The sequence below is a fragment of the Callithrix jacchus genome, chromosome 2 (genome assembly GCF_049354715.1).
Source record: "Callithrix jacchus isolate 240 chromosome 2, calJac240_pri, whole genome shotgun sequence".
NCBI classification, from domain to species: domain Eukaryota; kingdom Metazoa; phylum Chordata; class Mammalia; order Primates; family Cebidae; genus Callithrix; species Callithrix jacchus.
This window is the reverse complement of record NC_133503.1, coordinates 156,177,471-156,202,790: the sequence shown is the minus strand read 5'-3', so window position 1 is coordinate 156,202,790 and position 25,320 is coordinate 156,177,471. Positions and strand designations below refer to the sequence as shown.

At 35.7% G+C, this 25,320-nt stretch overlaps 1 protein-coding gene across 4 annotated transcripts in view; it reads left to right on the top strand.

The window, feature by feature from the left end:
* The window catches only part of NDUFS4 (NADH:ubiquinone oxidoreductase subunit S4), a 128,902-nt gene extending 104,276 nt beyond the window's left edge, over window positions 1-24,626 (top strand). For 2 of the 4 annotated variants that reach the window (XM_017969926.4, XM_017969927.4), the window contains exon 4: window positions 24,410-24,626. In XM_017969926.4, coding sequence (XP_017825415.1) covers window positions 24,410-24,422 — 13 coding nt within the window. In that variant the 3' untranslated portion in view covers window positions 24,423-24,626. Of the gene's footprint in view, window positions 1-3,001; window positions 3,076-24,409 lie in introns of all 4 variants that reach the window. The other 2 variants (XR_013532313.1, XM_002744985.7) reach the window with 2 other exon arrangements.
* The last annotated feature ends 694 nt before the right edge of the window (window positions 24,627-25,320 follow it).

Genomic DNA, 25,320 nt, shown 5'->3' with positions numbered 1-25,320 from the left:
TACTAAAATGAAGAATCTTGTATATATCTTTTAGTGGATATGTGGCTTTCTAATATGCTAATTAACCCCTGACACAGTCACTAGTTAATATTCAAACAATTTATATAAAATAACAATAATCGATTAATTATCTGATCCTTTATGCTTTTCAAGTTAATGACAGTAGCATCTTGATAAGTTTTGTTCGAACAGACAAATTACTGATGGACAGATCTCCTCGAACTTGTGGAGGAATATGCATTGTTGGAGTGGATCTGTTTCAGTTTTACCCTTAGTAGTCTTGGAACCTAGTGTTAAAAAAAAAGGCATAGCCTTTCTGAAGTTTTGATGGAAAGCACAAGGTGTTTACCATATTCTCCCTTTACACTCAGTCTCCACTGTAGCAGGCCGCTACTGAAATCTTTGCTCAGCTCTTTTCATCCTTCCTAGTTATCATTTTGAAGCCTTGCTCTGTCATGTACAGTTCAAAAGCTCTTAGCTCTGTGAATTACTCTTTTCCAGCTGCTCTGGCAATCCTGGATCCATCTCCAGGCTCTTTCCACTAAGATTACCGCTTTTTGCTTGAGTTCTCAATGTTCCTAGCTTGTCTAGCCTAGACAATACCTTTAGGGGAAACACTGTATAAAGTTGGATCTAATCCATTGTGATTCCCTTTTTTTTTTCAAAGATATTGAATTCTCTAGGTTTCTTTCCTGCTTAGTAGTCAGTCTCTGAAAATTATTTTTCTGCTTTGTCCAGAGTTTATAGTTAGGCAGATGAATCTGATATACTATTCTGCCATTACCCAAATTGGAACTTCACTAATTGAGAACTGAGCAAATAGAGTCGAAAAATAAAAGCACAAATTATATTTAGTGGAGGTTGAAAGAGAGATTGTGTATAGTTGAAGGAGGGTAGGATATGAAAGACTTCATGGAATAGATTGGTATGAGAGTGAACCATGAGGGATTGTTTGGATGGACTTCATATGCAGACACTAGGAGAATATTTCAAGAGGAAGAAACAAAGTGAACTGATGAGAAAGTACATTCTGCATTTATAAAAAACAATTAGCAACGTGATTTAACTAGTTGGTTACTTCTCAGGGGAGTAATTAAAAAGAAGGCTAGAAAATAGTTCTGTCCATATTATAGAAGTGCTTAAATGCCAGGGTAGAAGACTGAGGTTAATGTGATACAGTGAAAACTGTTTGAAAGTTTTGAACTGGGCAGTAAGTTTGGGATTAACTTAAGGAAGACTAATCTTGGTGAAGGATGGATTGGAGTCAAGGAGGCAGAAAGATTAGTTAGAATGGGGCTATGGGAAGAATTAAAAGGCCTTAAACTGGTGGTGGCAGCAACCTAGAAAAGAACTACAAAACACAGGAACTGAAGGAGAATAAGGGTAGAAACTGAATGGCTGGAAGAACAGTGGCTTCTTCCAGTGGATGAATGTTGTTTCTATGAGATACAATGGATGTTAAGTTGTTACTATTTGATTTCTATATGTATATATTCATAAATAAAGTGAGGTTAATAATAAAGGCTATACCACCTTTGCAGGAAACAGAGCTCTGGTCTCCTGGCTCCTAAGTTTTCCTACCATTTTTTCTGTCTTCTTATTCTCAACTAAGCCAATGTGCCTGTGAACACTCATCAGATTACTAAATTGTATTTATGTTGACACTTCTGTTCTCAGTATAAATACTTTAACTATCAACTGAAAAATTGTGTATGCTTTGAAAAGGAGGAACCAATATAAAATTATGATGTTATTAGTACTAATATAGTCAGTCACATGAAGTTCTTTTGCTTATAGAGGGTAGGTGGGTTATAAGATTGTATAATTATAGAAATCTCAGAATAGCAACCATGGTCTGTGACCAGAACTTCAGCAGGAGTAATTTGTGGGTCTTCCGGTCAATAAGAGATACTCCCCATGTTTTCTCTTCTTTCTATATCTTATATCTTTCCACTATCCAAATTTTGAACTTTTTGAATCCTCCTTTCTATATTTTTTACTTCCACATTTCTAAACAATATTTCATAGAATGCTGTATTCACTTCTGAGAGAGTCACACTAAACATTTGTAGCAAACAGTGTTCTGCCTTGTTATAAGAAGAAAAATAGTCTGGGCACAGTGGCTCATGCCTGTAATCCCAGCGCTTTGGGAGGCCAAGGCAGCTGAATCATTTGAGGTCATGAGGTCAAGACCAGCCTGGCCTACATGGTGAAACCCCACCTCTATTAAAAATACAAAAATTAGATGGGTGTGGTAGTGTGCACCTCTAGTCCCAGCTACTCTGGAGGCACAAGAATTGCTTGAACCTGGGAGGCGGGGGTTGCAGTTAGCAGGGATCACACTACTGCACTCAAGCCTGGGCGACAGAATGAGACTCCATCTAAAAAGGGGAAAAAAACAAAGTGACATTTTTTGAAGTTGGATTTTCCAAAGAGCCTGTGTAGATTTGTAAACATTAACGCTATCCTACATTGAAGAATTCAATTGTATGTCAGATCTTAGAGCTTTATGTTTTAAAAGAATATTGTTAATGATGGAAGTTTCGTTAAGAGTGGGTGATCTCCAAAAAGGAGACTCAGAGGAAGTTAATTTTAAAAAAACAAGAATGGGTGGTGGTGCCATTTGGTTTCTTAGGTAATGGTAGTACTAGCAATTTTACACATCAATAATCTTGCTAGTAAATTTTATACTCCATTTAAGAATCCTCTTGGGTTTTTTAATTCATCTCAAATTAGTATTTTAGATTTGAATAAAATGATTTTATTAAAGACTAACTGAATGCCTTTGCAATGACAAATTTTATCATTTGACAATACATGTTAGAAATCTTCCAAATTTAACACAGGAAAAGGTATTCAAACTGTTAGATTATTACAAATAAAATATTCTATCAGTAGTTACTCATTTCATTTTATAGTAGCTGTTTATTTTAAATATTGATTTTTTTTTCCCTCTGCCAAAGCTTAATGTTAAATCTGGAAAAATTATCGTTTCTTACAGGGCTGATCCCTTATCCAACATGGTTCTAACCTTCCGTACTAAAGAAGATGCAATTTTCTTTGCAGAAAAAAATGGTATGTTGGGTCTGTTTTTGACAAAGTCAAGATGTGATTCTATGTTCTTAACCTTAATCAAAACCATTCAGGGATACAGAATTTGAGTTGAAATCCAGTGGTTTCAATGTATCTAATGTTTAATGTATCTAATCCAGTAGTTTCAGACTTTTTAACTCTATCAGAACACCCACCTCCCAAAAAAAACCTAAATTGGAATATTCATATAACATGTAAAAGACAAACTGCTATAATGTGAAATATGGACAGGGAATGAAACTACATGTCTTAACACCTACCTTGTTTATGAATTCCTCTATAAAATTACTAACATTTGGTTAAACTTCAGTTGAACATATATGGCAGCCTATTCCAGTTTTGGCACCTCTGTGTACAGTTAAGTTCGTTCGTTCTTCGAGCCAAAATCTAGTCTATTAATCTATTTAATAATACTTCGTTTATTTGAAAATAGTTACTACTGTCATATTCCTTGTAAAATTTTCCTTTGGCCTAAATGCCTACATTTGCTACTTTTCTAATACCAAGCCTAATCTCAACTGTATAATAATACTAATGCAGCCTAAGAGTATATATTAGCTTTTGGGGCAGCCACCTGACATCATTGTTTTACGTTAATCTTGCTATCAACAAAAATGCAAAATGTCTTCTTTTTTCCTTATTGTCTGCTGTTAACCCAACATAGAGCGAAAGGAATTTTTGTAGTCAGACCCCTGGATTCTAATCTTGGTTATGCCACTTTGAAGCTATATGATTTTGGATTAATTTTATAATGTTTTTTAGTTGAAATAAGGGTGCGTACCACATGAAGTGGGTGATAGCTGATACATAATAACTATTAGTTCTGACCTTCACCTCCCTCCAGCCAGTATTTCTGCTGTTTGTCTTCCTTAAATTCAAATGCACCACTGTACATTTGTACCTAATATATTCTGTTATTCTAGTTTGTCAAGTTGAATTTATCTGTTTAAGTGCATTGTTACTATAAGGCAGCATATAAAAAGCGATTATTAGTGTTGTCTAAAATATGTGACATATACATGTGAAAGTCCTATAAAGGTTATAATCTTAACATATTTGCTTTGCATTTCCACTAAATATTATATCGCTTATGATTAAAAGTCTGAAGCCAAACTATCATCTGCCTTTGAATCTGTGTTGAGTCACTATCTGTATGACTTTATACTTCTGTTTCCTCATATGTGCAGTGAGAATTACTGTGAGGATTAAATGAGTTAATAAAAGTTCTTAGACTAAGGTCTGACAAATAGTATGTATATAATAATATATAAGTATATCCTATTATGTTATTAATAGACTTTTTAAAATTTCTAAAAAAATGCAGTTTCTTATTAACACTTTCTTGGCAAGTTCTAAATTTCTTAATTACATAATTGTTTTCAAAAGTGGTCTTTTAAAATATTATTTTGACTTCAAATAACATTGCTCTTTTTAAACTATAACATGGTTATGAAAAACCATTCCATTAATGTTTTTTATCTTTTCAGCCTACCATATTTCATGTCTGACACCTTGAAAATTATTCATTTGAGGTCTGTGACATGAGTTTAATAACAGAAAATCTAATTAAATTGTTAAATCTCTGGTTAGTCTTTAAGTGGTCACAAGGACTGCATGACTACAGTTGCCATATAAATTGCAGGTGTGAACTCGCCACTGTTCCGATTAAAATCAAGTGCCCTTCTCATCTGACTTCTACCTCCCTGGGAAAGAAAATTGAGGAACATTATCAAAGTCAATAGAAAGTGTAACTTTAAAAAGCCTAGTGGTTAGTGACATAAAATTGTAGGCTAATGATGAATCAGGAATTTTAACCTATAAAATAGCAGGAACTGTGTCCTGTCTTGGTCACTGCTTTGTGCCTAGCACTTAGCACAAAAGCTGACATATAATGGACACTCAGTATCTGGTGGAATAAATGACTTTCTAAAATATATTTCTTGGGTTAGGCCTGTAGTGGCTCATGCCTGTAATCCCAGCACTTTCGAAGGCTGAGGCAAGTGGATCTCCTGTGGTCAGGAGTTTGAGACCAGCCTGGCCAACATGGTGAAATCCTGTCTCTACTAAAAATACAAAAGTTAGCTGGATGTGGTGGTACATGCCTGTAGTTCCAGCTACTTGGGAGGCTGAGACAGAAGAATTACTTCAATTCAGAAGGTGGAGGTTGCAGTGAGCTGAGATCATGCCACTGTGCTCCAGCCTGGGCAATAGAGACATAGTCTCAAAAAATAATAAATTAATTAAATGAAATATATTTCTCTACTCAAGAATTTTAAATCATTCTTATCTCTTGGGGAAGTCCTCAATGATTATTCCACTCTTGATTTCACTGTAGTACTTACGATCTGCCTCATTTATTTAACATTTAACATACTATGTCTTTAAATAGATAAATCTTGTTTCTTCAGCTATAGTGGAAGCAAGACCTACATAAACACCATTGCAGCATTATAGAAGTGGAGGTGGGGGATCTTTTCCAAAATCCACAGCATCTCCCCCTTCATTCTGATTTGCCCCTCTTGGGTTGTAAATAGTAGTGAAGGACATACAAATGGATCCTGCCTATCCCCACAACTAAAGTTATTTGTTGTGAGCTAGTGCTATTAAAGGTTGAGTGAACCAATGTTCTGATAAGGCATTTAAAAAAAAAATGTTCAGAAGCACTAATATATAAAGACTACTGGATTAAGAGCCTGGTAACTAAGATTCTCATTCCACAGTTGTCTACCTCACAGGAGAACTGGAACAAGTTCATTACAATTAGCCTTTGATAAGCTTGTTTCTTCATCTTTAAAATGAGAAGTTGGATTGGGTAATGCTCGAAAACTATAGACTTAAGGAGGTTAAAGCCCATAAGCCATTTCATATACATCTTTATCTCTTTCCTGTCTAGCCCAGTACCTTACTCATATGCTCTATACAGGAAAATGAATTTTTGCTAATACACCTGATTCCATGTTAATAGTAAATTGTTACAAAGGTTATACAATTATAGGCATTAATGCTTGCCTTTCAGTAGTATCTAGAAATAGATAGGGTAAAACTGCCACATACCTACACAAAAGATGATTTGTATCACTTATCAAATGCTATTTGATATTAATGCAGCCTAAAAGTATATTAGCTTTTGAGGCAATACAGTTATGAAATTATATTTGATAATTGATATACAGATCAATTAGCAATTGTATTTGATACACAGTTGATTATTTATACATCAATTCAGGGACTATTTTGAAAATAAATAGCCTACCTTTCATCTCCTTCTTAGTTTTTTTATTTCCCTTTTAAATGTCAAATAAAAAGAGAAGTCATAAGCATAGTTTCCCTTGACATCAACGATTATGGAAAATCAATATAATAAGGTAAGTAAGATTTTCAGATTTAGTTGCTTTCTAGAAGTTTTTTTGTTTTTGTTTTTGAGATGAAGTCTCATTCTGTCACCCAGGCTGGAGTGCAGTGGCACAATCTGGGCTCACTGCAACCTCCACCTCCTGAGTTCAAGTGATTCTCCTGCCTAAGCTTCCTGAGTAGCTGGGACTATAGGTGTGTACCACCATGCCAGCTAACTTTTTTTTTTTTTTTTTTTTTTTTAAGTAGAGACAGGGTTTTGCCATGTGTTGGCCAGTCTGGTCTCAAACTCCTGACCTCAGGTGATCCACTCGCCTTGGCCTCCCAAAGTGCTGGGATTACAGACGTGAGCCATCACACCCACCCTTACGAAACATATTTAATGCACTCTAATTATATTTTGAGACTTGGGTAATAATTATCACCACAGAAAGTAACAAACACTAAATCATGAGCTAGGCACTATGCTAAGTACTTTTCATTCATTCTCATTTAGTCCTCATTACAACTCTATAAAGCAGGAACAGTTGTTACCACCATTTAATTTTTTAAGGAAACTGAGGTTTGGAGACATTAAGTAACAAGGTCACATACCTACAAGGAGGTGAACAACTTTTATTTGAACAGTTATGTTTATTCATTTATATATGGTCTATGACTGCTTTTTGGCTACAATGGTAGAAAAGTAGTTGTAATAGAGACTATATGGCTCCCAGAGCCTAAAAATAATTACTACTTGGCCCTTTACAGAAAATGTTAGGTGACCTCTAGTCTAAACCATTATGTATACTGCCTCAATACTCTGACATTTGTATAAGTGCCAAAATACGCTTTATTCAAACATCTTCAAAGGTCTAATAGACAAATTCCTCAACTGATAATTCAGAGTTCTTCACAAGATAGGCACTGACTTATCACAAAAGCACTAACAAGCTTATCTTACTATATTCCAACTCTACTTTCTGTCCTGACATTCCAAACCTGCTATACACCTTCCTCCCTCTACAATCTCATTAATACTGTTCTCCTTCTCATTCTTATCCCCACTTATGAAACTCCAACCTAGTCTTCAAAATCTGTTTCATACGCTGTCTCGTTTCTTGGTCCCTTTTCTTAATCCCCTCCCTCACTTCTACCTCCTACTGGATGAACTCCTTTCTTCCTTTTAACTTTCACAATAATTTGTTCCTTTCTTGCAGCTCTTATAGTATGGTTTTCTATTTTACCTTTTCTGTACTCAGTCAGAAAATATTGAACACACTCTATTGTATGTCAGCACCTTATGGCTAGGCTCTGGGGATAGTTAAATAAGGCATAGTTCTTACAGTCAAACTGTAATATTTTTTCTTGCACATTGGATTATAAGAATTTACCAGGGAAAACAAGTCCTGTTTATCTTTTAATGTGTTCAATCAATATTTGTGTATTTTAACAGCAAATTTATTAATGTTATAAATGATTCTCCAGATTATCTTTAAATTTTTCTTTAAATCACCTTAATTTGGTGACTTGTTCTTTTAGAAGAACTGTTATTCAGTCCCTGTAATTAGAAACCTGAAGAAAAAAATAAAACTATAGTAGGATGATTAACAACTTCTTACATTTTAGTATAAGAAATTAGTGGGGTTTTTTTTCTGTTAAGTTAATTTGGAGTTTATCCTGCATTTATTAAGGGTTAGCATCCTGCAGTGTATTGCAACATACTTTAATTATTTCATAATGTTAGAATTGTTTCCAAATTGTATGTTACTTATTCTAAACTCTCCCTTTGATAGGATACTGAGATCTAGAGAAGTTAACAGAACAAGCCCTAGATCAATCACATAGCTCCTAACTGACAGTACCCAACCTTCTAGATTCTAAGTCTGATGGTTTTTCTGATTCTCTGATGCTAGTAAGATCTTAAAAAAAAAAAAAATCTAGATCTACACTATCCAATATGGTAGCCACTAGCCATGTGATTTTTGCTCTTGATATGTGTTTAATTCGAATTTAGATGTGTTGTATGTGTAAAATCCACACTGTATTTCGAAGACTTAGTATGAAAGAACAATATCTCGATTTTTATTACATGTTGAAGTGATAATATTCTAAATACTGGACTAAGTAAAATGTTATTAAAATTAATTTTACATATTTTATTTCCTTATGTGCCTACTAGAAACTTGTGTATGGCTCATATTATATTTCTATTGAACAGCACTGATGTATTTAGCAGTATACAGGATATACATTATATATATATAATATATATATATATTCATTTCATGTAAATAGTTCATTGAATAATTCCTGTAGTAAATGTGAGAAACAAGAAAATCATATCCAACTTGGAAAAGTTCAAATGTTATATTTCTTAAGAAATATAGTTCTGTTCTTCAGGTACTCTTACCTAGAATGAATCAAGGATATGTAGAATGAATTAAGGATATGTAGAAACTCTTATGTTACTTATAAAATAATACAGAGATACTATAGTGTCGCTATAGTACCTCTAGAGTATAATATAATATCTCTATACTATATAGATATATGTGTTAGATGTAGTGAACTCCAAGTTTCTCTTCAAAGAATCAGTATGTCAGTATGTTCAGTTCTTTGTCCTCCATTTTAAAGTTTAACTTCCTTGTAGTTCAGTAAACCAACCTTTTCCACCAGTTCTAATCAGTAGTTCACATCTGTCCGCCAGTCCCCTGCTTCATCCTAACCCATCCTGGTTACCTGCTCCAGTCACCTGCTTTGACCTAGGTCACTCCTAGCTACTTGCTCTGACTTATCCCATAACCATCCTTCTTGCCAAACTACCCACCCTGCCACTCTGGCTTATACCCCTGCACCCCTTAAAATAGCCAATCGGAATTAGACTAGACTGTGCAGTCTAACCCTAGCCAGTAGGGGACAACACAGCAGTAGGGGATACCTCCTTCAGGAATAAAAACCCCTTCCCCTCCCTTGTGTAGGCGTATGCTCACCATTGTTCCATCTGTGAGCTGCACCCGTCTATAGAAATAAATGCCTTGCTGAGTAAATTTCTATTCAAGTGCTACTTCTTTTGCGGCACTGAAAATTTACATGTAACATATGGAATAGACTATAGAGTTTGTCTTGACTATATACCGTATTACATATGATCTATATATTATCTAGATAGTATATTTGTGTTGAGATATATACTGTATAGACTCTATATAGTATACTCTAGAGATGCTATAGGTTTCTATATTATCTTTATAGTAGAGATAATAGGGAAGGATAATAAGATAGGGATGTACTATATACCTATAGTATCTCTATATTATTTTGTTATTATAAGTACCAAAGGTCCACCTTTAATCATATTTTCAGTTTTTAACCAAATAAGGTATTATGCAGGCTCATCTTTTTATATAAAAATACTCTCATTTTTGAGACAAAAAGAAGTTCTCTTTCTCCTGCTATTGATAAGGTCTGCAGCTGTCCCCTCAGCTTATCTTTTTTGCATAGCTCTCACTTCTTATGGAAGGCTGGTGTTCTGAAATTGGGGAGTGGAGAAGAAAAGACTGAGTGCTCCTTATGACTTATTTTTCTCCCTTATTTACTACCCCACCGCCAAACATACTGACACACAAAGCAAATATAAATACCCCTGTGTATTTTAGCCTGAACCTTAGGGCCTCACCCGAAACATCTTCCCCGAAGCCTAGCATCTGTTCCACAGGAACTCTTTAATGATAATGTTTCTTTGTAAAGAGGGAAAAAGAATATCTGGGGTTTCCTCTGAAATGTAGATGAGCCTTATTTCAGTTCTTTGTGTACTAAAAAGACCCACCTTTCTCACCCATGTGGCTTTTGTCTTTCCTTGTGTTATGTAATAAGTGATGGGGTAGGAGGATGTGGGGATGAGGAAGCTACATCATAGAGAGATGAGGTAGAAGACAGCTGTGGAAAATTTGAATGGTGGAAGACTAGGCTCTACTACCATTTACATGCTAATGAAAGCCAGAAATGGCCTTTTTTCCTCCCGTTTGATCTGATTTGAAACTTTGTGACTTCTCTCTAGTATGTCATTTTACCCCCTGTGTTTTTCTCATTGTTGTTAGCTATAAAAACTCTTAGAAATTCTCAAAATAAAGAAAGGTTTCTTTCAGGAATGGGAGGACAGAGGACAAGCTGTGAAACTGCATTCTGTTGATAGTGGGTCTATTGGGGTGGAAAATCCACCTCTGTAGTAACAGAAGGTAGAAGCAGGGAAGGGAAGCAGGCAAGCCTGGCCCTGGATCCAGGAAAAATAAATAAATAACTGGAGATGCAGCTTAGTACTTAGAATTATCCCAGAAGTGAACAACATCAGTAAGGTCTGGGCTTCCACCTAACTTAACCTCTTATGAGGGTCTCAACCTCACATCCATATATCTGTTTAAAAAAAATAACTTTCAAAATGAAGGCAATAATCATGACTTTCATATAGGTATAAAATGTAAGTAAAAGAATTTATTTTACTCATATAAGGGAACAAGGTGGATATTATGACCAGTTCAAAGTAAAATTCAAAACAGCACTGATTGGTGTGCAATAAAGAAATGTAGTCCGTTGCTAATAGAGACAAAATTGGGTTTTGGTGGAAGAAGCCTATTAAGTAGAACACAGGACAGAATTTACATATGTATCAACTGGTGTACATCCTAAAAAGAGTTGCCAAGTAGCTGAAAGATAAGGGATTGATCTAAAATCTGATAACCTGGAAGGGAAAGGATGTGCTAGAGACAATGCATAGCTTTCCATTGAAACAAAGTTTTTTTTCTGTTTCTTCTTTTTGATTGGAAATAATTACAAAATAAGATTGGTATCATATTTAGCCTTATTATTTATATAGGAGTGGCAAGAGTGTTAATTTGCCATATACACTTTCTTGTTTGCTTTGGTGAAAGTTTTTACGAGGAATCTCTGATTGGACTTTTAAGTCTCTTGAGCTAGAAAACCAAGCCAAGAACTTGCCACTAGATTTATTTGGGCAAATTCTTCCTTTCTCAAGATCCCCAAAATATCCTGAGTTATTGCTATTATAAGGCCGGGAATCCTATAAGCCAAGTGCCCCCATTTTTCCTGGAAGGACTTTGTAAGCATTGGCTCCATAAAGTCAATCTTTAGTTTCTTAAAAGTGACTTGTTCATATCAGATTAAATGAGCCTCATTCTCGAATATGTAATTCCAGGTCAGGCCTTGGTTGTATAACCAGTGTTTCAAATTAAATCCTTGTAAAAAAGGAGGACATACTGTTATTGGACATATGCAAATAGCTATATTGTCATGAAAATAAGAATAAGAATTAGAGTTTTGAATTCTGGAGGGTCACAGAGAGTGAGATATTATTTACATTTATTTCATTTCAGTTTACAAAACAAATACTAAATTTAAGAAAGGGTTTCTTATATGTACAAAAAATACATTAAAACAATAACAATATTTCAAACATAAAATTAAAATCATTCCTCATCATTTCTTCAGTCCTATATAATTATTATTTGTTCTACTTGATCATAAATGTATCTGCTTCTTGACTAGAGCTCTAGATATCCTGACTAGAACTCTGGATATCCTGACTCAGTCTACTTGTATGGTTTTAAAATATTTTAAGTGATGGCATCAAAAACCTGTACCCTCAAAGCACCTGGCATGGGCCTTTTCCACGGGGTTCTGAGACAATTCTTCTTTGTTAAAGATAAAAGCATTGTATCCTGTAACTGATTGCAATAGCTTACCAGAAGCATCAAGGTAAAACAAAAAATAAAAACTATTTGTAGATGATAAAAGACTTAAAATGGCTACAGTTAACATTACTGGTAAGATTTTTTTTTCCCTTTTTTCCTTTTTTTTTTGAGACAGTCTCAACTCTCTTGCCCAGGGTAGAGTGCGATCTCAGCTCACTGCAACCTCCGCCTCTCAGGTTCAAGCAATTCTCCTGCGTCAGGCTCCCAAGTAGTTGGGACTACAGGCTCCTGCCACCATACCCAGCTAATACTTTGCATTTTAGTAGAGATGAGGTTTCACTGTGTTGGCCAGGCTGGTCTCAAACTCCTGACCTTAGGTGATCCACCTGCCTCAGCCTCCCAAAGTACTGGGATTACAGGTGTAAGCAACCATGCCTGGCCCATTACTGGTAATTTTCAAGTTAAAATAGCCGGGCATGGTGGCTCAAGCCTGTAATCCCAGCACTTTGGGAGGCCGAGATGGGTGTATCACAAGGTCAAGAGATTGAGACCATCCTGGTCAAAATGGTGAAACCCAGTCTCTACTAAAGATAGAAAAAATTAGCTGGGCATGGTGGCACATGCCTATAATCCCAGCTACTCAGGAGGCTGAGGCAGGAGAATTGCCTGAACCCATGAGGCGGAGGTTGCGGTGAGCCGAGATTGCGTCATTGCACTCCAGCCTGGGTAACAACAGTGAAACTCCATCTCAAAAAAAGAAAAAAAGTTAAAATAAGAGTTCATGACAAGAATAATGCAACTTAAAGTTAATCCGCAAAAGTTTTTAGCAAAAAGCCTATTTTCAAAGACAGTAAATATTCATCTGATTTATAAAAATGAATGAACATACCCCTTTTGTGGATTAAAAAATCTTGAGATATGGCATAATAAAACTGAAATATAATATACAATGAATAGCTTGACATATACTAAAAATATAGCAAAAATACCAAGCAAAAAGATTAAATCTGGAGTATGTCCTAAAAATCTATATATTAATAAAACTCAGATAAATGACATGGATTTCCAGTTGACATGTACTGGCCTAGAAGATGCAAGATTTAAACTACAGAAGATGTGACCAACTTAAATTTTTTTTTTTTTCCCTGAGACAGAGTTTCACTCTTGTCGCCCACCCTGGAGTGCAATGATGTGATCTCAGTTCAGTGCAACCTCCGCCTCCTGGGTTCGGGCAATTCTCCTGCCTCAGCCCCCCAAGTAGCTGGGATTACAGGTGTGTACTGCCAGCCCAGGTAATTTTTTCATTTTTAGTAGGGTTGGGGTTTTACCATGTTGGTCAGGCTGGTCTGAAACTCCTGACCTCAGGTGATCCACCTGCTCCAGCCTCCCAAAGTGCCGGGATTATAGGCGTGAGCCACTGCACCCAGCCAATATTTTTTTTAATAACTGAAGTTATGACTGATAAACCATACTATAATTATCTATTTTCAGGTAAAGTAGTATCAGGTAAATGAAACATCATGAGCAGTGAAGGCACTGATAATTCTCTAGGAACTTACATATAACATAAAATTTTGGCTAATAAAACTTTACCCATAGAAATTTAAACTCTGGATGGATGGCTAAGCATCTTTTCTGTATTGACAAGTTTTCTCATAGATGACAACTCTTCCCACATAGCTCATTAATAATAGCATATAAAGTAAACCTAATTGTTTCTAGCACCTCTCTCTTCACAAAATGAAAGAATATATCTTTGTGATTTTCCAGAGGTCCTGTAGGGAATCTCAAAGATAATTCTAGGTGAAAGTTTTGTTTTATTTTACATTTAGGATTTAATTGTGGGAAGGTAAAAATCAAAAGTTGTCAGGAGTTGTGAACAGTTAGGATAGATGGAGAATCACAGGTACCTGAGAAATGATATGTGGCCACTCATTGCAAAGTCACAGTAAAACTTAAACATAGAAGGTAATATGATGGTAAAGAACCTTAGCTCTTACCATTCTGTTTCTTTCTGGCACAATCAGTCACTTTACTTGAGAACATAACTTTCCCTTAATAAACAAAAACATGTCTCATAACCTTGTATGCAAAGTTTTGCCTCTCTGCCACCATTGCTCCTATTCAGGTTTCATTTATGTATATTAATTATATCTTTTAACCAAAGTGACTTTGATTCCATAGAGAAACTGGAAGATGGATAATTGAAAATGGTTATACATCAGCATTTTAGTAGACTACCAGAGCTCATAAATATACATAAAAACTTTGTATAGCTATATGCATTCCTTATACCGCAACTTCTCCAGGTGGCAAAATGAACATGTTTGTTAACCAACCCAGAGATACAACTTCTCTGTAGCATATGGAAATAAGCAGCAAGAGTATGTAAATTTAAAATTTTGCTTAGTCATCATGGAGGAGAAAACTCATCACTAGGTTTGTGATTGAGTCTCCTACAGTATTTTCCTATAATAAAAGACAGTTAAAAATAGAAAAGCACACATTTATTTATGTAAGTTTTATGTGGTACAGGAGCCTTTAGAAATGAAGACCCAAAGAAACAGGAATACTTGTGAATTTTATGGTAAATTTGAAGAAAAAGTTCATTGCTGTGCAGAAGTATGATTGGATAAAGAAGGTATGCTCCAATGATAATAAGCTAGAGAGAACTTAGCCAGGCTTGTTTGTTCAGATTCTTCTCTTGTGTTCATCCCTCTGTGATATTCCTTGCCTCTGGGTTACAGGGCACATGTGTGTCTTATGACTTCTTTCATGGGAAGGCCAGATAAGTATTTTATGGTTTACCTCAAGGTAGTAGGGTGGGAAGAGGTCAGAGTGGCCTTCTCTATTTCTTCAGATGCCAAGATGCCATTATTTTTGGGTAGCATGTCCTGAACCCCATCATTATCAATGGAATAGTATTCTGTCTTACTTAGAAGAGATCTAGGGTTCACAACTAATTGATCACAACTAGTTATAGATTTCTTTATTCCCTTTCCACTCCCATTGCTTGACTTGGCTAGCCTTAAAAAATAATTTAAAAAAAAAGTAAATAAAAGCTCTGGATATCTAATAAATATCTATTAGTTGCCTGACAATCCTGGAAATTAATTTTGAAGGTGACATAAAACATAATTATTGTTGAAATACAGTTGTCAATAATGAATCAATTTGATAATCATAAGTTTACATTTTTCACGACTAAACATTAAGTAATTCTGGCTTATTTGATCAGTAAACATGTATAGCTTTAAAAAAAAACTTACACAAGTGGAATAAAAGTCTGTGTTTGGTGTTTGTGTGTTTAACACTGATAAACCAGAGAAAACCTTGCTGTTTTTATTAAACCAAAATTGTTAGTCTTGTTTGTGAATGATTTACCTATACAATATAAGCTTGAATTCTCAAAATGTTTGTTAGTTGCTCTAAGAGTATTTTTTAAGTCTAGCACACTGGAAGTATTAGAATTCCATTTTCTTCTTCTCTGAAAATTTTAAGATTATCCAATTTACATAATCACTTATTTTTCTCTATAAGCTCATCAGAACAGAGTTCCTTAAAAAGACTTTATAATCTAATTTATTAATGCCACTTGAAGGTAGAAAAGCATTATCTACACATGCAATAAGAAGTAAAGACTTTTCTTTATGCAGTCATTGATAGACATGCAGTCACACAGGGAGTTTATAACTTCAGTTCTAAACTTTCAGCCATGAGTTAATAATACAAAGTTATGAAATTTACTTGTCCATACCAAAGAGCTTTTCTTTTCTGAGTACAAACCCTTAATTGATTTCAGTCCAGAACAGAATAGATTAACAAACTAGATTCTCCATTTTTTTCCCACCCAACAGAGAATAGACCTCTATAAACCATTAATCCATTTACAGGAATCATCAGGTAGTCAGATTGCAAAACCAGATTAGTAGAGAGCAAAATTAAAATTAGAAAAACCAGAGTCAGCAATGTTCTGTTGCTGCTTTGGATTCACCTTTTAGAGCCAAAAGGAGGTATGCAGCCTTAAGCATAAGGTACACCATTGTTTGGATGAAGAAATTTGCCTGCCTTTGGTTGATAAATCTATTGGATGTCTCAGGGGGAACTCCAAAACTGTTAAAAGAAATTGTCCAGAAAAAGATATATTGGGGGGAACAATCCAAGATGGCCGATCGCTAACATCTTGGGATTGCAGCTCTCAGTGAAAGCGCAGAGAACTAGAGGTCGCCACACTTTCAGACAAATTCTGGTCGCTCATGGAGCAGAAGATCCCCAGTGGAGGAGTCACACGGGTCACCAGCGCGACTCTTGTGGCTGGCGCAGCGGTTTCGCCGGCACCTCGGCGCGGCAGCTCTCGGAGCAGAGTAAAAAGAGCTGGCTCCCTTTCTGACCGAGGTTTGGAGCCCTGGGAAGGCAGAGTCACCTATTACAGACACAAGAAGGAAGCCAGACAGGAGAATCCTGGGCAGAAAAGCACCATCAGTCTTAATGCCGCCGTTCTGGCCCTGGGAACTAACAACTTGGATGTCCACTCAAGAGACCTAATCTGAAAGTTGGTAATTTCAAAGACGACAGGAGGATAAATTTACAATGATGGGAAGAAACCAGCATAAAAAGGCTGAGAATACTCAAAATCAGAACTCCTCTCCCTCTAAAGATGATCACAGTTCCACATCAACAATGGAACAAGGCTTGATGGAGAATGAGCACATCCCAGTAACAGAATCACGCTTCAGGGAATGGATAATAAGAAACTTCTGTGAGTTAAAAGAACATGTTGTAGCCCAATGTAAAGAAACTAAGAACTTTGAAAAAAGCTTTGCTGAAATCCTATTGAGAATAGACAACTTAGAGAGAAATATAAGTGAATTAATGGAACTGAAGAATACAATACAGGAACTCCAAGAAGTATGCACAGGTTAAACACTCGAATTGTTCAAGCAGAAGAAAGGATATCAGAGGTCAAAGTCCAACTTAATGAAATAAAACAAGAAGACAAGATTAGAGAAAAAAGGATAAAAAAGAATGAGCAAAGTCTCCAAGAAATGTGGGACTATGTGAAAAGACCAAATTTGTAAGTTTTGATAGGTGTACCTGAATGCGACGGAGAGAATGAATCCAAGCTGGAAAATGCCCTTCAGGATATTATTCAGGAAGATTTTCCTAAACTAGCAAAGCAGGTCAATATTCAACCCCAGGTAATACAGAGAACACCACAAAGATATTCATCAAGAAGAGCAACCACAAGGCACATAATCGTTAGATTCACCAGGGTTGAAACAAAGGAGAAAATACTAAGGGCAGCCAGAGAGAAAGGTCAGGTTACCCACAAAGGCAAGCCTATCAGACTTACAGCAGATCTCTCAACAGAAACTCTACAAGCCAGAAGAGAGTGGGGGCCAATATTCAACATCCTTAAAGAACAGAACCTTCAGCCCAGAGTTTCATATCCAGCCAAACTAAGCTTCACAACTGAAGGAAAAATAAAATCTTTTATGAACAAGCAAGTACTCAGAGATTTTATTACCACCAGGCCTGCTTTACAAGAGCTTCTGAAAGAAGCATTACACACAGAAAGAAACAACCAGTATTAGCCTTTCTAAAAATATACCAAAAAGTAAAGAGCACCAACATAAAGAAGAATTTACATCAATGAATGGATAAAACAGCCAGTTAACATCAAATGGCAGTAACCCTAAATTTAAATCGACTAAATCCCCCAATCAAAAGACACAGCCAAAACCCAACGGCATGTGACAGCCAGACCTGTTTCACATGCAAGGATACACAAAGACTCAAAACAAAGGGATGGAGAAAGATTTACCAACCAAATGGGGAGCAAAAATAAATAAATAAAAAGCAGGAGTTGCAATTCTCGTATCTGATAAAATAGATTTTAAAGCAACAAAGATATAGTGGTAAAAGGATCAATACAACAACAAGAGCTAACGATCCTAACACCCAGATACATAGAGACTTAGATTCAATGAGACAGAAAATTAATAAGGATATCAAGGACTCGAACTCAGATCCGGAACAAGTAAACTTAATAAATATTTATAGAGCTCTTCACTTCAAATACACAAAATATACATTCTTGTCAATACCACATCACACCTACTCATAGGTTTAAATGAAACATTGATTGGCCATTATTAATATCCATTTTTTTTTTTTTTTCAGAATAAAGCAATATTTTCGTTCACCCTCCCTCTCTCTTCCTCTCCTTTACTCATTTTTTTTTCTTTCCTTCTCTAAAAAAAAGAAAAAAAAAATCAACTTGTAAACCTCTAGATCCAGGTCGGCAATGTCTTTCTCATTGCTTGATTTCCTTCCTTCCCTTCCCTCCCTCCCTCCCTCCCTCCCCCCTTCCTCCCTTCATCGCTTCCTTCCTCCCTTCCTTCCTTCCTTCCCTCCCTTCCTGCCTTCCTCCCTTCCTCCCAAAAAAAAAAGATACATTGACTCTTAACAAATATGTATATATATAATAAACATGAATTGCATAATTTATTTTACTCCTCTGATATAAGGGAGCCAGGCAAATGTTATAGCCAGTTCAAAGGACAAGTCAAACAGCACAAATGTACACAGGGTAAAGAAATATTGAGATGAGTTGCAAACTGAGACAAAACTGTTTTTTCCAGGACTGGGTTGAGAGGGGAGTCAAAGCCATGAGACAGGACAGACTTTATCTGTCTGTCTATATCAATATAGTTGATTCTCCTTATTCACAATCATGCTCTTTAGTCACTGTGAAACACTAAATTAGCAAAAATTCATATTCCTGGAGATATACATGGTTAGGTTCTTGCAGGCCTCTGATCACATAGTTTGTCATCTGACCAATTATACGTAACTTGCTATATGTGTGTTTTTAAAGACACTTTATTTAACATAGCTAATTCATCAACACTGAACTCACAGCCAGCAGCACTGTAACTCATGCCTAAACAAAACTTATCTGAAACACATATTGGCATATCACAACTTTCTTGTTTTTAGGAATACTCGATAACATTTCAGCACAATGCTTGGGGACTATTTTAAACAGTGAAATTACTAAAAAGCAGCACAGAAATGCAAAAAAATAAAAGGCACTAAATAGACCACAAAAAGTATGCTTGTTGACAGTATGAGACCTGAAACAAGAAGGCAGAGCATTATCTTGCTTCACCTCATTTGTAACCCTAATCCTGTAACACACATTTCAGGGCTCAAATTTTTTGGCATTCTCCACATGTCACAAATGACCACAGAAGCACCATGGGTATTGATTTAGGGGTCACAAGTAAATTTTAGTGAATAGGTGAATTCACGAATGCAGAATCTGCAAATGATGATTATTTGTACTACAACCTAACAAAGATTTTTTTTTTCCTACATAGCTTTTTCCTCTCAATTTCTAATCCCAGGTCCTGTCTGTGGCTAGGAAGATACTGCTAAGGCAAGAGCAAAAGAAAGAGCATGAGAGAGAATTACATGTGGTGGCTTACGACATTCCTGGTTTATTATAGGTTAAATAAGATTCTGAGAATCCCTATGCGTAGCTTGCAAATCTTTGGGAGTAATTTTTGGCTATTTGTATAGTTTTTTTTCTCCAGAAATGTGTTCTAAATTTCTGATGACTGATTTTCAGATGCACTTTTGAAGCACAAAAGCTGGAGTAAATGGATTACTGTCTTGGCTTGTTTTGTGGCAAATGCTGAATAGTTCCAACTACTGCTTTAAAAATAATGGTAATATTATACAGCAAGTATATTATTTGAAAAGGTAAAATTTCAGGGGGCCATTGACTATTACATCAAAATGGTATTTTGGGGTTTTGTTCTTAAAGAGGTGGCACAACTATGGCAGGTGTAGGGTATTATAATCTAACAAATATTTCAGGTGCCTCATGTTTTCACCTTATTTGCTTGTTTAAATCACTTTATGCAAATTTCATGGGAAGACTTGCTTTGCCAGTATATCCAAAACCACTGTTGTTTTTCCATAGTAATTTCTAAAGAAGATCTAGGATACTTTATTATTCTGAACTATTTACCCCCTACCCCACCCCACCCAGATATTACATACCTAATTGGTAATTTCAAAGTAAAGAGACTTTTAAAGTGAAATTCCCAAAAAGCTATTTTTTTTTCTCCTCCTTAAAATTATATGTTAGAGTTATGCTTTGCTTTCAGCCAGATATAATGTGGAGCCTAGTGAAGAATTTTGAAACCTTCCAAGTACCAGTATACCTTGCTTTTGGCCTCCCAAAGCTTTGCTCTTCTGAACCCATGCTTCAGTTGGAAGTGACTGTCAGTTACATCAGTTTGTGCCAAATTACATGGTAGTTCTTGTTCTGTGCACAAATGGAGAGTAGGATAAATCACTTAGCTGTTCACTTCCAAACTCATGTCAGGGTTTGAGATTAGGTTATTAGAGAAGAAAGACCTTTCACGGGATGTTAATCAAGGTTACTTGAGGTAAAACATTTCACAAGCAGTAAAAGAACTGATGGGTGTTTGTATTTTTGAATTGCTGAACCATAAACGAAATGATTCTGTATAAAAATGAATGGAGTTAATTCTATTTTTCTGTCTCTTATGTGGAATTCACAATTGTGGTCTGGTTTTGTTCAGAGATTGGGTTTTTTTGGCATTTGAAAAGATTATACCATTTATGTCATAGGAAATAGAATATTCCAACCACAGTGTAGTGACCTACAAAATAAACTGGCATGTTTCAGAAAAAGAAATTGGGCATAGGATGTTAAAGATCACATTTTAAGTTTACTATAGCATTTTCCAAAGGTACTTCTCTGATACTAGGGCTTAAAGTTCAAAATATATTTGTGAAAATGTTTCAGTATGTGAAACAGCAAAGAGAGTCAGCTTGTCATCATTTAGATGCTGGTAGTTGGGTTTGTGGCAAATCTGTGCCATATGGCTACTCTCCTCTAGGAAGTGACGGCAGCAGTAGGAGCTCTACCCATCCCTGGGGCAGCTGCCTTGGACTCCGTTGCTTTGATCTTCTGTTGCACAGCTGGGAAGAGCAAGGGCTAGTTTTCGGTGCCCTAATAGGACAACATATGGGACCACTGTGATTGTAGACTACACCTTCATTTTATATAAGCATTCTTCAGAGAGTGCAAGTGTTTTCACTTCTGTGTTCCCATTCAGAAAAAAAGTTTGGGCTCTTTCTTTAATTAAAAAAAAAAATTTAGAGTTAAAAAAAAGATACTCTTATAGAATTTAAAACATTTCATATCTATATTTTATTTCTTGCAAGATATTCTTTTTAGGAACAAGTTTCAAATGGGAAGTAGAAAAGATGAGTATAATTCATCTAACTTATCCATTCTTAAGCAAACATGCTTAATGTCCTTTCCAGTGTTGTTATTCTTAGATTCTTATCTTTTTAGCTCAACCTCACCATTTGCTCAAGTAACCTTTATATTCGAGTATAGTGGTACCAGTAAATTTGTTTATCCAGGCACTGTAAGATAAATACTTTGGAGGAAGATGCTTGGAAATGTGATCAGATTCTTAACAGTATCTCAAAAAACAGCAAATTTTTATTATTATGACAGCCCTACATAGTAGGAAAGTTTTCTGAATAATGAATAGAAAATCCAAAGGGATTCTGATTTTAGTTTCAGTCTCTATTGTGAATTGTCATTGGACTTCCTCATATACTCCTTTGCATTTACTTAGAGAAGCACAGTTGCATGTACAACTTTAGAAACAAAGTTGTTTGCCACAGAAAAAATGGAAAGATAATAAATTTTTTGGCTTACACATCCTAACAATCATGAGTGGCCAGTGGTAATTATATAGAGATGGATCCTATTAGCAAATGCAGGGTTCTTCTACGTATATTTTTATTTGTTTTTCACAGGGTGCTTTGACCATCCACATTCCAATCCCTGTCCTGATACTTCTATTTATTGTTGTTATCACCACCAACAGCAATTATAATCTGGCTCACAATTCCCAGGAGCCAGCTCACTCCTTAGTTACCAGGAGAAAACCCAAACCAGTTGTTCTTTTGTGTATAAAACTACCCAAACCAGTTGTTCTTTTATGTGTATAAAACTTCATTCTTTTCACGTGACCCTGACCGCATTTTGAAACTTCATAACCAGAATAGATAATAGATCTGTGCTGGAGATCTGTTGTAGTAAAAAGAATTCTCCCTGGTGGCTGAAAGAGTAATTGAGTGAATTAGAGAGTGATTATCAAGTTTGTGTTTGTGTGTATAGTACTAGTTCCTAAATATTGGAGTGCTTTCTCACTTCTGCAGTTTCTTTCCTAATGTCTTTATTGATCTGGAGAGTGTGTGTTGGGAGGTAGTGAAAGGAGGGAGAACTTAGGTTTTTTACCTATCATTTGGCAAGAAAAGATCATGGAGGTCTTGGGTTAATTTGCCAGTGATCATTATAACCAAATACAGAATCTACACTAGAAACCATTTCCTTCCTCACAATTGTGGAAAAGCATATGTGGAACATAGATTTATTTTCCAGGGATTCTTTAAAGTCTTTTCAACATACTTTTTCAAATAAAAGGAAATGAATTAAATAGATAAAATTTGTAATTGCAGGGTATTTTAAAGGAATGGCAGTTTTATTAATGAAGTAGGTAGCTGTTAAAGTCCATCTCGGTTCAAAATCCTGGCTTTGTCACTTACTAGCCCTGTGACTTTAGGCTGTTTATTTTCTCTGTGCTATATTTTTTCTTACAAATTAATATAAAATTAAGATATATATATATAATGCCTGCCTTATAGCCATGCAACCTATAAACTCCATACATAAAATTTCAATAAAAATGTATTTAAAGCACTCAGCATGGGGCCTAGAGCATACTGCATGGTACACCAGGAGTGCTCTTGCCTCAGTGCCTTTGCAGTTACTGTTTTCTGCCCACTTCTCAGAGAGGGAGGGCTTCCCTGTATAGGCCATCTTAAGTGGTTTCCAGCAGTTGGGAATGTAATATTATGGATAAAATAGATTACAAGCTTAATTTAAAATACTATATTAAATGTTATTATTTTCCTTTGTGTACAGTAGCAGTAGTATACTTTGATGAGTTGAGTCTCATAGGCTTAATTTTTGTGGTAAAACTGAATACTAACTAAGGGACTATTGAGATGTAAACTTTGTGGCAGAAAGTACTATATTCACCAAGATCAAGAAGCTCACTTAATTAGACCATATAATAATCACATTTTGGACATTTTGTATATGACTGCATGATACAGCCATGAATTCGATGTTTCAATATGAGTTAATTGAATTAAGTCCTGAGGGAAGAAGGATAAATTACAGGTGTGAAAAAATGAACTTTATGAAGAAAAGTGAATGCTATAGGGGTTGCCTAGCTTAGGGAATAAAAGAATGGCTTCATTATATTTTTGAGGAGGAGGATGTTAATTTGTTTTTTATATTTTAGGAGAACTGAAGAATAGGACTTAATGCAGAAAATGTAGACATACATATACCCAGTTTTCAAAATTACAAAATACTAAAATGGCTTTGGAAGGAAAATAGAAATACTCGGAAGAGAATAGACAGCTTTGATTAGTGGTCCTTATTTTTTAAGCATAAAAATCTCCTGGAATTGATAGTTAAAATGTAGTTTCCTGGGCCTCCACCAGAGATTCTGATCTAGTGGGTCTTTGCGCAGGCCTAACAATTTGCACTGTTTATCGGGTACTCCCATGTGATTCCACCTAGTGCAGACAGCTCTTGAAACAAATGTTGAAAATCTTTTTGAGTTTAATCAGCCTGTCCAATTCCAAGGGATTGAACCAAGTAACCTCTCATGGTCCACTTCAACTATGTAGTCCACACACACACACACACACACACACACACACACACGTACATATTTTTCTGTATCCCTTTGGAAGAGCTCCAGACTTGTAAATAAACCAACTTTTAGAAGAATAGTGAGATTGGTTACATTGTTCTTCACTCTTCATTGCAGCTATTTTAAAAATCCTGTGTTAAACCACAGAGTAATAGAAATTTATACATAATACATCAATATCAGTAACTGAGCGAAGAGAAATTGAATCATAGTTTATATCTTCTGCAGGCAATCTTTTGGACCCTTTTCTCACAGAGGATTACAAGGGAACAAATACTAATTATTTATATTTCAGATGTGTTGACATATACTCTTGATGATAAATGAACATTAAGTTATAAAAGCTAGCCTCTGCTTGCTGGGCTCTTCAGGTATCCTTTTTAATTCTGTTTCTGGAGATTTCTTTGTTTTTTTTCCCCCTAGGATGGAGCTATGATGTTGAAGAGAGGAGAGTTCCAAAACCCAAGTCCAAGTCTTATGGTGCAAACTTTTCTTGGAACAAAAGAACAAGAGTATCCACAAAATAAGTTGGCACTGACTATATCTGTGCTTGACTGTGAATAAAGTCAGCTGTGCAGTATTTATAGTCCATGTATAACACATCTCTTAATCTCCTAATAAATTTGACCTTTAAACTACAGATACATCTTGTGGTGTCTATTTTAAATGATTTTTGATGTTTCAAACTGAGCATGTTACAATTTCATATATAGAGAGAAGACTTGAGGTGATCATACCTCTGGGAAATATTGGTACTTAGAATCTATTAAAAGGAATGCTTGAAATCAGCTGCAACATTGAAATTTTATGTTTGCTTTTTATAGCCATTCTCAAGTAAATATTGTTTATAAATCACCAGGCAACATTATTAAAATGTTTTCTTAGAAGTGGTTTTATCATAGGTAGAGAAGTGCACAATAACATTGGAGTCTTATAAACTTAAACCCCAATCTCTATTAGTAAAGTTCTCTTCTTTTAATTAGAATTTTATCTTTTTTTTGAGATGGAGTTTCGCTGTTGTTACCCAGACTGGAGTTCAATGGCACGATCTCGGCTCACCGCAACCTCCGCCTTCCGGGTTCAAGCAATTCTCCTGCCTCAGCCTCCCGAGTAGCTGGGACTACAGGCACGCGCCACCATGCCCAGCTAATTTTTGTATTTTTAGTAGAGACGGGGTTTTACCTCGTTGACCAGGATGGTCTTGATCTCTTGACCTTGTGATCCACCCGCCTCAGCCTCCCAAAGTGCTGGGATTATAGGCGTGAGCCACCACGCCCTGCAGAATTTTATCATTTATTAAGGTACTTTGAGCCTGAATGAATTGGATTTCATAG